Source organism: Cydia strobilella, chromosome 4 (assembly GCF_947568885.1).
Source record: "Cydia strobilella chromosome 4, ilCydStro3.1, whole genome shotgun sequence".
NCBI lineage: Eukaryota > Metazoa > Arthropoda > Insecta > Lepidoptera > Tortricidae > Cydia > Cydia strobilella.
The window spans coordinates 18917254-18931378 of NC_086044.1; the positions used below are offsets into that span (position 1 = coordinate 18917254).

General features: G+C 38.2%; 1 protein-coding gene across 1 annotated transcript; it reads left to right on the forward strand.

The window, feature by feature from the left end:
* Positions 1 to 1447: 1447 nt before the first annotated feature.
* On the forward strand, positions 1448 to 13911 carry LOC134740812 (protein-glucosylgalactosylhydroxylysine glucosidase). The gene is made up of 14 exons (XM_063673432.1): positions 1448 to 1690; positions 6751 to 7082; positions 7359 to 7664; positions 8169 to 8269; positions 8547 to 8682; positions 9394 to 9541; positions 9898 to 10045; positions 10308 to 10398; positions 10474 to 10561; positions 10868 to 11065; positions 11253 to 11421; positions 11995 to 12166; positions 12699 to 12839; positions 13726 to 13911. The coding sequence occupies exons 1-14, from the start codon at positions 1515 to 1517 to the stop codon at positions 13824 to 13826; spliced, it is 2307 nt and encodes a 768-aa protein (XP_063529502.1). The 5' UTR covers positions 1448 to 1514; the 3' UTR covers positions 13827 to 13911.
* Positions 13912 to 14125: the final 214 nt, after the last annotated feature.

Sequence of the window (14125 nt, forward strand, 5' to 3'; positions counted from 1 at the left end):
CAGTTTGAAAAACACAGTGAGTAAATAATTATATATAAAAAATGTTATAGAAGCACTAAATCAAACCCAAAAAATTGGAAGACCTTTCGACTAAGCAAATCTCTGACTTAAGCTATTTAATTATTTATTCTAAAACCTAGGAGTTTTTTTTATAATCCTAAAATATTTCGAAAAGGACACCTGTAAGTTGCAGTGGGTGAATCAGTATTCAAAATGAAAGTACCAACTGAAAATAAAGTCCAATAAATTATAATAACTTTTCTATGTAATATTACAGTAGACACGTACATACACATGTATAGACCTATACTCTATGTTATATTATTACGCGAATATGACGAATATCCGGCGCTTAATGCCACAAATGTCAGAATACTAACTCTAGTTTGGTATTAAGATATCGCCGAAATTGACGTAAGAGTAATAAGAGTTTTTACCTACCTAATTAAACAGGTCATTGATCTCGGCACGTTCCATTGCCATATGCATAAATATTTCTTACAATTCCTTCCCAACTTACCCAAACAGTTGTGTGGCGCTGTCGTGTATACGTAATTGTAAAATTAATATGGAGATGAATTAGTTCCAGTTTTGACCACCGGTCAAATAAGATGGTCCATTTAATGCAATCAGGAAACGACAATTGGATTATGTGGCTAGATGAGACCGCACCGTCGAGGGTTGTCAATCATAGACAAAAATAAACCAATAAAATAAGATGAGCTACCTGAACATGAACAAACCTTTGAACAAAAGGCACGTGATTTTAGATAATTGCTGGCTAAGTAGGAGCAACCCGAGCAACAAATTCAACCGATCGATCAAATGCCACAATGTAACGCAAATCGCATGCGAATCTTGCGATTATCGGTGATGTTTAGGACATTAGTGAATAAAACATTTACGTTAACACTCAAGAGCTGGAAGGTATTTACTAGAGTATAGGTAATTGTAAATAAATAATACAAACATTAAAATTCATCATTAGAATACTGCGAGGAGGCCTTGTTGTAAAGAGACGTTTCGATATAGCACGAATTAAATAAAAAGTTTTTTTTTTTTATTGAATAAGGAAACAAATTACAGTTGATTAGATTATTACAAGACCCATCGTAGGCAAAACCTTATGGAGGTTTGTGTGCCGAAATCTATTTTGATATCCAAAACATAATTTATCTTACACTAAAAAGTTTTAAGAAAGATTTATTATTTTCTCAATTTAATCGATTGGGCGGTTTTTTGGTAGGTATTTGAAGAATACAAATATCCTCATTGCCGCAGGATAGTGTCAGTTCCGTTATAAGTGACGACCCTGTTAAATATACTGTTATCTTTTTAATAGAATCAAAGTGTGTCATGTCATACAGGTCGCATAATATCGCTGCGCTCTCGGCCGGTGACACACGAGCGCTCCGCGGTCCATCGCCTAGATAAATTAAAAAAAATAATTTAAAAAACAAACTGCCGCTAATTCCAGTGTTTTGTTTTCTAATCTGTGGCGTTTTTACGTTTGGATGTGGAGCTTTTTGGCGCGTAACAAGCAGGTGGCGGCGATGCTGGGCGTTTTGGCTTTAGCGGCGGTTGTGGTGGTAGTATTGACCACGAAAGGCGCCGGCTCGAGTATGGCGGAAAAAGGCCCTGAGGAAGCAGAGGATGTTAGTGATGACCCGTATATTTTTTCTACTCATAGGTACGTTAATTCAATAGACGTTACTCTTTAAAAATATTATAAATAGGTTTTTAGGGTTCCGTAGTCAACTAGGAAGCCTTATAGTTTCGCCCTGTCTATCAGTCTGTCTGTCCGTCCGCGGGTTAACTCATGGCTATATAAACCAATCACGCCGACAAAATGGTGAAATAAAAAATAAAGGGGATATACATAAACGTCTTAAAATAATTTTTTGATTTAGTGGATATTTTTTGAAAATAATCGCTCAGGAAAGAAAAAAAGGCCCCTTCTCTATAACTTTTCACAAAATCATGAAAGTATAAAACTTAGTAAAGTAAAACTGTAGAGAACATGATCGGTTATATTAAGCCATTTTTTAGGGTCCGTACCCAAAGAGTAAAAACGGGACCCTATTACTAAAACTCCTCTGTCCGTCTGTCTGTCCGTTTGTCTGTCTGTCACGAGGCTGTATCTCATGAACCGTGATAGCTAGACAGTTGAAATTTTCACAGATGATGTATTTCTGTTACCGCTATAACAACAAATACTAAAAAGTACGGAACCCTCGGTGGGCGAGTCCGACTCGCACTTGTCTGGTTTTTGAGTTTTCGTGTTCATTTCTTAGTATGAAGACGTACCAATAGGTACAGTGTTACAAAATACTCCCGTTTGCATGTTATTAATTACAAATTGACTCATCTTACCTGAATGGGAGTGGCCACAGGCCCAAGTGCTTTGAAGAAATTCACTCAAAATACCTACACATTAGGATTTTTTTACAGTTTCCAGAATCCAATAAAGCTGAATGACTGTTAATAACTTAGTCCTTTCATATCATAAAAAAATAACTTGAGCGGCAAATGTTTTATCTTTCTTTACTAATTTCAATGGCAGGCAATATTTTTAAAATTTTAAGTTACTTTAATGTTGCTATAAGAAATATCGTCAAATTAAGAACATTTGAATCTCTACGTCCACTTACAGTAATGTGACATTAGAATGAAAATCGGCACATTAAAATAAGCAAAGATAATGAATATAATGATGATGGACAAAGTGAGTCACGTGCTGGAATTTATTTATCATTTTATACCTATTTAAAGTTTGCATCGAATTCATTTAAAATTGTTACTTATGTATGTAGATATTGGTGGCGGCGCGGCGCGTCAAAAAACATTCGTATTTAATTTGTATTTTTGTATTTCTATAATGTACATTAGCTTTAGTTGCCAATACATGTACTAGTGTCTGCATCAGAAATGACTAAATGAAAATAGGCAAGCCGGTGGAAATCGTAATAATTATGGATGGCACTAGTGATAGAATAATTTAATTCATGTATGTTATAGAGAATGAAACTTTATTTCTACATGAAACAAAATTTTATTTATTAATTAATCATGATAAGACAACAATTTAATAATCAATGTGTAATTGTAATAATTATGTTATGCATGTTAAATATGCACTTAGATTAATTTTATTATTCATTATGGAAATAAAGAAGCTTATTATTATTATAATATTATTAGGCGTAGCACAGAAAAACATCATCTGTAAAAATTTCAACTGTCTAGCTATCACGGTTCATGAGATACAGCCTGGTGACAGACGGACAGACAGGCAGACAGACAGCGGAGTCTTAGTAATAGGGTCCCGTTTTTACCCTTTGGGTACGGAACCCTAAAAAAGAACATTAGTAGGTAACAATGTAACAATAGCTTTCTTACGGGTACCTACTTAATACAGGAACATAATAGCATAATGTTTCGTGTAGTTAGTATTTACCTAAAAGTTAACTTTATGAACGCATCCCTCACGGGGCTTTTCACGTGTACAATATATTCTCAAACTCCTTTTGATGATTCATGTATAATTACAGTAAGACTTGATGAGAAATTTTGTCTGCAGACTATATCATCTACTGTCGTCCTACTCAGTTTATAGTAGGCATTAGACACATTTATCAGAAAACTTTTATGACATGGGAGGATCCCATCTAAGGCTTAAATTAGACATCCGCAATAACGTTGATTAGTCAATCTCTTGTAGCTCAGACATCAAATGCAGGTGAGGCTATTACGAGTCACCAATTCACCATTCAAACGTTTTAAGAGGCTAATCTAATCTACAGGCTAAAGTGGCTAAGGTCAATGTGGCTAAGACCGTCTGTCAGGTAAGATTCTACAAGCCTACTTGTACTTACAGAAAGTCGGTAGAGCCGAAGGAGTGAAGCTCTTTATTTCTGATTGTGGCTGAGCGAAGTACAAATAAGGTAGTTTTTGCCCTATGACCGTCTTCCCAACCAAAAAATGTATATGGCGTCTTCTCTAAAACCTTAACTTCGGATAGAACCCGCGCAGTTTTCTCTTAATACTAGTCAATACGCCACCCTCTTAATTTTACATACATATGTAAAGATACAGTTCAGGTTCAGGGATAATTTTGTTTTATAAACCGACCAAGTGCGAGTTGGACTCACACACGAAGGGTTCCGTACCATTAACTATAAAAACGGTCACCCATCCAAGTACTAACCCCGCCCGACGTTGCTTAACTTCGGTCAAAAATCACGTTTGTTGTATGGGAGCCCCACTTAAATCTCTATTTTATTCTGTTTTTAGTATTTGTTGTTATAGCGGCAACCGAAATACATCATCTGAGAAAATTTCAGCTGTCTAGCTATCACAGATCACGAAATACAGCCTGATGACAGACAGACAGACGGACAGACGGACGGACAGACGGACAGCGGAGTCTTAGTAATAGGGTCCCGTTTTTACCCTTTGGGTACGGAACCCTAATAAGAAACAAGTATCGCTCTTCACTACATAGGTAGTGTAAAACAAAGTCGCTTCCTGCTGTCTGTCTGTATGTATGCTTAGATTTTTAAAACTACGCAACGGATTTTGATGCTGTTTTTTTAATAGGTAGAGTGATTCAAGAGGAAGGTTTATATGTATAATACATCAGCATTGCACCCGTGCGAAGCCGGGGCGGGTCGCTAGTTATAGTTAGTCTTACCCGCTACTTTTCATACGGACTACGCATGTTTAGGTTTAACCTAAAGGTAGGAATATGTACTTCTAGTGTAAATTTCATTCGATAGCGATTTTGAGTTTCCGAAACGTCCCGCTTGGCGCGCTGTTCAAAATCCCATACGAATTGAAACTTAACGTAAACGCGTACGTCCGTCACGCTATCGAATGTACACTAGGGGTTCTGAATATTAAAATATGTAAGTGTTATCAGGGGCCCGTTTCTCAAAAGCTTGTAACATACAAGCGGATGTCACTTTTTGACAGCTTTTGTTAGAAAGAGACTTTCACTTGTATTACAAGTTACAAGCTTTTAAGAAACGATCCCCAGGTAAAAAGTTTTTCTACAGTTTCGCCGTGTTCAACTTGCTTTAATTTTACACACTTTGAGTATTGCAGTTTTAAGTAAACTTATTTCATGAATCTAGTATAACTGGATCGGTCATGATAGGTTGGGGGAAATGACCGAACGAGTCTTATGTATCATTCAGTAGGAGTAGCAGAGAAAGCGCTGTTATAGTTTGTCCTTATCACAGTCTTACTTTTGGTTTATGGTGGGCTACAAATCTACTAGACCAATAATATTGTCGCATTGCGTATGTTCTGTCGAAGGGCCTGACAATCTTTGATAGAGAAAGATAGTCTTATTGCGATTCCTATAAGAGGTAAGAGAAAATAGTGCCATGCTTTGTCTTTATCACCGACCGCGCATTTTTTTATGGTCAGGTTACGGCATCATAGCAAGGAGGCGATGACGAATTATCGAAATTTATAAGAGTGAAAGAGAATAAGGATTATGCTGCCATACATGAAACTGTCAATACATGAATATGTCTTTCTTTTTTTACCTCTGGTCGCTCGGTTTCATGTCTATAACTACTTGTTTATACTATGTCTATGGTTCTGTCCCACACGGGTGGACGCGTATAGCTGATCTATGTAATGCTAGGTCTATGACTTATTTCTATTTGCGACGCCTTTAAATAAAATAGTAGCAAACACCCATTCGAGCTTTCTACTAAATTGCAGCTTTCGCAAATCTTAGGTCTAATAACTATATTTTATTCACACAGTAGCTGCAGGTACATTTGCAGGTAATTGTATAGTAAGTAATACATTTAATTTTATAGTTATGTTATATTTCTGAGAATATTCTTAATGGGTAGAATTACCGTTTACAGTAACATTGAAGGTGTTACAGTCAACGCAAAAAGTATCTTGCACCCTGTAATAGGATCAAACACATTTGAGAAAAATGTCTCTTCTGTGGACCATACCATAAAAGTTAACGACAGGTATATATCACGTTTTTGTGTTCGAGTCTCACTGAAAAATTGTATAAGGGTGCAGCGCACGGAAAAGACGCAAACAAGTTAAGCATACAATAAAATGTATGAGCTAATTTAAGTATTGATGGTATTATCTACTTTTAGCGCACGTACATTGTCATCTACTATTGAAGGCTGACTGTACAATGAAATGATGTCTTTATTTATTCATTTATTCCTTTATAAAACACAGTTTTACATGTCAAATACATACATTCATATTTACAACTATTTATATCTAAGTTACATAGCAAAACACAGTATGTTTTTAAAGCTTAATTTTAAGCTTTATTAAATTTCCTGTAAGATACCGGTAATTAATTATCTAGAGATACAATACTCAATACTCGTATTGTATCACGTAATTCCTTCTAAAAAAGTGGTCACAGTCGACCATTCAAAATTAAATGCTTTTTTACGAATTTTATTTTGTACTCGTAGGTATATTGATTATGATTTTATTTATATCAACCGTTTCCATTTTTTAAACTTTCGAAATCTCTGCTCTTAAACAGTCGTTTTGGTAGTTTCGTGAGTAGGTACAAAGATATCACAGTCAGATAGTTAATAATTCTAAACCTTTGTATATCTTGAGGTATATATAGATGATATTTTCAAACCTTTAAACGGCCTGTCTTTCTCCAAGTCGTTTTCTACTTTTATAGTAAGTTATCCGGGTGCATTTAATCGTAAAACCACGTTTATTTATTCACAGCCTCCCATCCGAAGACCGCTTCATGCCCTCCATCGGCAACGGTCACATAGCCACCAACATATTTTCCGACACCGTCTACCTCAACGGCCTCTACAATGGCCACAAAGGCGAGAGCCACAGAGCCCGGATCCCCGCTTGGGCGAACGTACGACTCAACTCGACACTGACTCACCGACCATTCGCCCCTGTGTATAGTTTGAATACGAGAGACGGCGCGTTTACTGTGAGAGTCGACAGGGACAGGTCCGTGGTAACGCAGAGGATATTCGCGCATAGGTTCTACACTAGAGCTATTGTTAATCAGATTGAAGTTACGTCTAAGACGTATGCTGGTAAGTAACAACAATCTTGTTCCAATAATAATTTTAGAGGTGCAACTACATTACGTCGGCTGTTATGTAGTTTGCATTATTTTTTAAGCATAGAAGTTATATTGGCAGTGTATGCCATAAAAGCATATATAATAAGGTCAAGTGCTCTTGATGATTTGAGACGATCTTGGCATCTAAACAATCAATGATTATGCGCCGTCTAACGAAACGCCTTCTCAGTATAGATTAATGATATCAAACGGACGCATGCTATATTTCATCAGGCGCTTATTTCAGATCCAAACCTCACTCATCGCGACATATGGATTGCCGTGAAACTAATGCCAGGCTCCGAAATCAGTGATGACATCAATTTCGAATCACCAGTTCCCGAGTTATTTCACGGACGAACTATCAAGTCTAGCTGCGGGAAGACTAGGGAATCAGAGGATCTGGAGTATCAGCCTCTGCCTGTGAATGTGTGCGTGTATTGGACCTCAGTGCCGGATCATTTGGTCGTGCCTCAGCACGGGTCCAAGGTGTTTACGTTTGCAATGACTGTGGATAAGAACAGGACTGTCGCTAGAGAAGAGCTACTTAAAGGTTGGTGTGAATGGAATCCTTCTGTTTTTATCAGTTTTTGAGCGTACAGGTCAGCCATGCAGATAACAACAACTTTAAATGACTGCACATCATGGTGCATACATCTCTAATTTTTTTTTTAGTATGTATGCCCACATCTGACTCAAAAGTATGTTCAATAGCCGTTACAAGTAATTATGTCGGCGAATTACCCATATTTTTACACTAGACAGTACGCTAAGGACACCCATAAGTATCAATAAGATGAGTTCCATAAATGGAAAAAATTTCATGTAGGTAGGTATGCGACGCATGTCTCATAATAACAAGTGTAGGTATATTTAACATTTTTAATTTAAGTATTTTTGGGAAAAAATAAATTGCTCTTAATTGAAAGTTAAAATGGCACACGGTGACTAAAAAATTATACTGAGTAACTTTTACTATGGGACTAACACCGAAATCGCGAAAAAAATGTCATCTACATTGATTAATTATAGAGCTCAAATAGTAAAGTCTGCATAGTATTACAGGAAGACACTAAGGTGCTGTATCAGAGGCACGTGAATGCGTGGCACGCGCTGCTCGCACAAGCGGGCATGGACATTGAAGGCAACTTGCAGTTGGTAAGTTTTGTGGTGATGTGCGATCGATTGCGAATGAGCGCTAAGTATTTTATGGCTCCTCTACACGATGGCCCAGCGTAGGCCAGTCTAAGGGACGCATTTATGCGTTAGAGTGAGTAAGTGATATTTCTATCTCACAGACATGGCGAAACTATAAGGATTCCATTTTTGCCATTTTGGCTACGGAACCCTAAAAGGGTTTTGATGAAACGTTTTGCTTAAAGGCTACCTATACTTGTCAAATATATCGACTTGCTTATTTTTTATTACTTTTCAGTCGAAGATAGTAAGCGGTATTTGGTACTATTTCCTAAGCGCGCTGCCTTCAGAGTCCACCAGCCACCCCCAGGATCGGTTCTTCGGTCTCAGCCCCACTGGACTTTCTCGAGGCGGCACATTTGAAGACTACGAAGGTAATGCTTTCTGCAATCTGAAATTATAATGTTGACTTTCCTTAAACCTTCATTATTATAAAAATCATTTGACCCTTTGACCGCCAAAGACGTCAACTGACGTGCATTCCGAAGATGCAAATACAGGGTGGCCAACTTGGAGGTATACAACATTTTTTTACCGCCATTTTGTTGCATGAAAAGTACTTTGTGTAGATACGGCAAATTTGTTATGGAGCGTTTTACGACGGAACAACGTGTTTTAATTATTAAAAAAATTTACTCAACCCAATCATGAATTGCGGAAGCTAAGAAAATTGCGGAAAATTCGAGAAACGGTGACATTGATTGGTCCCCAAGATCGCCTGATTTAACAGCTGGCTTTTTTCTGAGGGGCGTGTCTATGCTAACATGCCAATGAGCCTTTAGCAATTAAAACAAAATATTCGAGACACAGTCACTGAGATAACGCAGGAAATGTGATGAAAAACGCGATGAGAAGGGTTCACATCTGCCACGCTGCTAGAGGTGGAAATTTGTCTAAAATTATTTTCCATGTTTAACTGCCGGCCCTATATACTATATTTAACAAGGAATACTTAATATTTTTTATATTTCAGAGAATAAAATTACAAAACTAAATTGCATACCTGTTAGTTGGCCATCCTGTATCTCGGCACAAGACGGAAAATTCTGATAATTACTTCATGTCTTCATCATGTACATTTGCAGGTCACAACTTCTGGGACACGGAAACGTGGATGTTTCCAACCATCCTCCTCCTGTACCCGCGATATGCGAATCTATTGCTGCAGTATCGGCTGGACACAGCGCCGGTGGCCGAGCGCCTCGCACATGAAACTGGACATAAGGGTTACAGGTACCTATCTTTCTAGGTGCAAAAATGTGTCCCCCCCCCCCCCCCCCCAACCCCACTAATAGGGCGGCGAGGCCTCATTAGCCTAGACGGGAGTCCCACATAACCACTCGGATCACCCCCCTGCACCCGGGTGGTATGCGAAATGCATTTTCCCCCTGCAAAAAAAAAAAAAAATTTAACCAGTAAATTTTTCAATTTTTAGACCATCGTACCCGGATGCAAAATCGTCAAAAAAGCTTCTTAAGTAAATGTTACGAAAAGTGTTACATGATGCCTATAACAACTAGCCAAAATCATGTTCAAGAGCCTACCCAAAAACTGATGGTTAAATAGCCCAAAACTGATCTTTTTTGCAGATACCCATGGGAGAGTGCGTACACGGGCATTGAAGTGACGCAGCCATGCTGCCCCGAAGTGGCAGAGTTTGAGCAGCACGTCTCGGGGTGTATCGCTTTTGCAGCACGACAGTATCTCGCCGTCACACGAGACGAGCATTGGTTGAAGGTGTGTCTTGTTTTTTATATTACCTTCTGCTGGGTTTTGGGGCTTGGCCTAGCTGTGACTTGTGAGCAAGATTTAAGCAATTAGGTACCTAATCGCTTCCAATTTTACAAAATACGTCCAATAATGAGCTTTGCTCTTTGCTAGGTATCTACCATATTTCACTTTCTTTGGCTTGGTATTTAGAGACAGGCAAAGCAAAAATAGCCGTGAGTTTTCACTGACAGGATGCTCAGAAGAAATAAAGTATTTTTGTATTTTTCAGCATGGCGGATGCGACATCGTAACTCGCGTCGCCGACTTTTGGGCATCTCGGGCTGTGATTAACTTTACCACGGGGCTCTTCGATATTTCAAGTAAGACCAAAGTCCTAATTAAAGTTCTTCGAAACCTAGGGTTGTCATTGATTAATTCTTGAATTCGTTTTACAGATGTTATGGGGCCAGATGAAGACCACGCTGACGTTAGAAACTCGGTCTTCACTAATGTCGTTGCTGGTTATTCACTTTATTTAGCTCAGTAAGTACTTATGATACTCGTATCTTATGGTCACTGACAAAATTTCACTAGCTACTCTCATTTACATGCCGCCATATTATTACGATATCAATCTTGATTGAGATCCTATTGCCTTTTTATTACCAATTCAAATTTAAAATTATTTATTTAATGTAATTTACACACATAGAAAAACAAAACAATAAACATTCAACACACACACAGTGGCAGCCAGACTAAAGCAGCAGACTAGACCAATGCAGTTATTGCTATAAAGCTCAGATCTGATTTTTGTAAAGGCGATAAGAGTAATTTAACTCTTTTCAGATATGTGTCTTGTCTCTGCAAGTCTTACTTCATCACAGACCATGCAGAAAAGTGGGCAGACATCGCTTGGAGTCTGGCTCTGCCCTACGATCCAGAGCATGACTACCATCCACAATACGAGGGCTATAAAAGAGGAGAAAGTATTAAACAGGCAGACGCTGTCCTGCTGGGATTCCCGCTACAATATCCAATGAACAGGTATTTATTTATTAATAATAATACCTACTCCTATTTACCTCATACCCGCAAGAGAATACCAGAAGTTTACTTAAGTACCAAAGACCTTTCCCATCGAGTGGCTAAAGTTTCAGTTAACTCCAAAAAAATCGTCATATTTCCATTTCACGTCATAGTTGCTAGTTTAAAACTCATAATTGTCTTTCAGAACAACACAAGCAAACGACCTCTCATACTACGAATCGGTGACGCGAGAGAGCGGACCAGCAATGACCTGGAGCATGCACGCGATAGGACTCCTGCGCCAAGGGGACGTAGGGAAGGCTGCGACCATGTTCAACAAGAGCTATGAACATTACGTACGAGAGCCCTTCAAGGTAAGCGAGTTAGACAATAAGAAGTCTAAAAGTTCTAGCCGTTCCCTGAGCCAGAAGGCGAAAAATCTCCTTAAATGATCATGTTTTTCTAAGAGGCGTTGATATTCGTAGACGTGGAAAAAATATATGTAGTTTATGACTATATTATTTATCATAACATAACTTCCGATACACGAATTATGACACTTTGCTCGATACAATTAATTCCCAAAATAACCTCTAACTCGGAATTTTTATCAAACTTTACTCCGTTATTTATTATGTGATATTATAAACAAAAAAAGAAGAAAAAACAATCTTAACTTAATTAGTAATTTCATAGCTTTCGAATTTCGATGTTGTAAAGTAACGTTTTTAAGACAAATAAAAATCGACAAAATTTGATCAAAATTGACACTTGGCGCGCATGATCTTTCCCGTTCTTTCTTGCGAAATGTGACAGTAACAGCGGCAAACCGATGGAACGGCCTTAGTTTGGTAGAAAACTCTTCGAATTGAAAAAAATAGGTAAGAAAAAGGAAATCACAGGAACGTCTCCGAATAAGCTAACCTTGTTATATATGTAATTCTCAGGTATGGAGCGAGAACCGGCGTCCCAAAATCGGCGCAACAAATTTCTTCACCGGCATGGGCGGGTTTCTGCAGGGGCTCGCGTTTGGGTACGGCGGCTTGAGCATACACCTCGATAGGCTGGTCATCAACAAGCCTCATTTGCCACCTGACTCCATAAGATTTAGGATAAGAGGTAAGAGGGAGAGCGGTCAGTTGAGATATATATTACTCATTCACGGTGTCCGCTTCTTTCACAGAAATTTGTTTCATAGAATTTTCATTTATAGAAACTTTTTTTTAAACCGTTAACTTTTTAGTTACAGCTAAAAGGTAATTGTGTAGAAAAGTTGATTAGGTTGGAACTGCGACCCTTTGTAAAAAATAGTTTTCTATGAAATGAAAATTCTGCGAAACATTACATTCTATGAAACAATTTTCTGCAAAACAAGGTACAACCCTCATTCACTTATATGAGATCTTTTTACCCATTAGACATCTCAACTTCATCAATCTAATTATGCACGTATCTTACCATGAAGTAAAGCCCTTTGCTACCCATAGACGTTTCCACTCGAGTTCCACTACCAAATCAATATTAAATCAAGGTGCGTTTTGGTGTCAAACGTCTAACACTACGGGTCCGATTAAGAATTAATGAGTATATTAAGTATACGTGGGTACGTAGGTACATTCTGAAGTTATGATCAGATATTTCTGTGTTCCAGGTGTTAAGTACCTCGGCGCCAACCTAACTCTAGACATTCAAAAGTTGCAGACGACGTTGTTCGTTGCTTCTGTCGATGACAACTGGCCACTGAAGTACGATGATGGAAAGAACAACATCACGTTAGCTGCGAAAATGACCTGTAAGTATTAAATAACGTAGACTAGGTCACTTATATGTACTACGTACTAGACAAGCGGTCGAGAACAAATTCTGTCCGCGAGGTGTTCGCCATTTTCTGAGTTTGACGTCTGTCACTATATAAGCTAAAGAATAAGCGCAGCTAGCCAAAGGTGAAATTGTTATGACAACTGTTCATATTCTGCCTACATACGTATTGTAAAGAATCGTGATTAATTGTTATTTACTTATTTTCAACTTTAACCACAAAATTATATTCGCAAAATTCTATTGTATGGGAAGTTTCATAGATCTCTGCTGCGTGACGTTGATCAGTCTGTTAACTGTGGTTGGTGCAACTGGCCCTAAGTCTAATGAATAACAAAAGAACTATGCCTGTTACTTTTTTAACCCCAACGCAAAAAGAGGGGTGTTATTTGTTTGACGTCAATGTTTGTCTGTCTGTCTATCTGTGCCATCGTAACTTTCATACGGATTGGCCGATTTAGATGCGGTTTTTTAAATTGAAAGCAAGTTCCCTTGCGGTGGATCTTAGCCTTAGCCACAGGGTGGACACGCTATACATCAAAAATCATTTGCGTTTCTATGTGTGAACGGCACGTCTGTACACGCGTCATTGTTGTGAGTAAGTTGCTTCTGAGCGGTCGGCAAACGGTCTTCAATCTGCTGTCGCGGGGCGAGGTAATTCGCATCGGGACGGGGCGGTGCGTGGCCGTTCTGTATGATAATACTATTACTTATTCTGTGCTGTTCTGCTGTCTTAGCTATGTTTTATATAAATCGATACAGCAGTTTGAAGAGTATCAAACTGCTGTATCGATTTCTCATCAGCCCTTTTCGAAAATGATGTAAGGCACTTTTGGCATAAAATTGTTTTTTTTTTTCAGTAACCTTAACGGGAGACGGTCCGTTCACAATCCGCTCCGTGCCCTGGAAGGACTGCAAACTGCCGGCTGACGTCATCGGTAGAAGCCACCTGAGACCATAGACTAATTAGGTTATTTTAATTAAGTGTAAGGAACAGGATAAGTTTAAGAGCGACACAAGTTAAAAAAACGTAATAAAATACATAAAGTCCAAAGTACCTTGAACCAGCGGTTCTGAAAGCTAAATGGAAAGAGCGCCAAGATATATTTCCTTTTTTCTTTGTTTGATTTGAGATAGTGAAAAATTTCAAGAAATTGTATGTGTTGTCTGTTGCTTGTGAAATACGAATGTATGCTTTAAATTGCTTATTGTAAAAAGTCTTTACCGGTGTCACTAGAATTTTTATTATTTTATAATTTT

Excerpts from the sequence above, each read along its gene's own strand:
- LOC134740812 (XM_063673432.1), top strand. The coding sequence starts at position 1,515 with ATGTGGAGCTTTTTGGCGCGTAACAAGCAGGTGGCGGCGATGCTGGGC. Across the intron at positions 7,665-8,168 it reads TAGAGAAGAGCTACTTAAAG|TATTACAGGAAGACACTAAG; the intron begins GTTGGTGTGAAT and ends AAGTCTGCATAG. Across the intron at positions 10,399-10,473 it reads GGGGCTCTTCGATATTTCAA|ATGTTATGGGGCCAGATGAA; the intron begins GTAAGACCAAAG and ends TTCGTTTTACAG.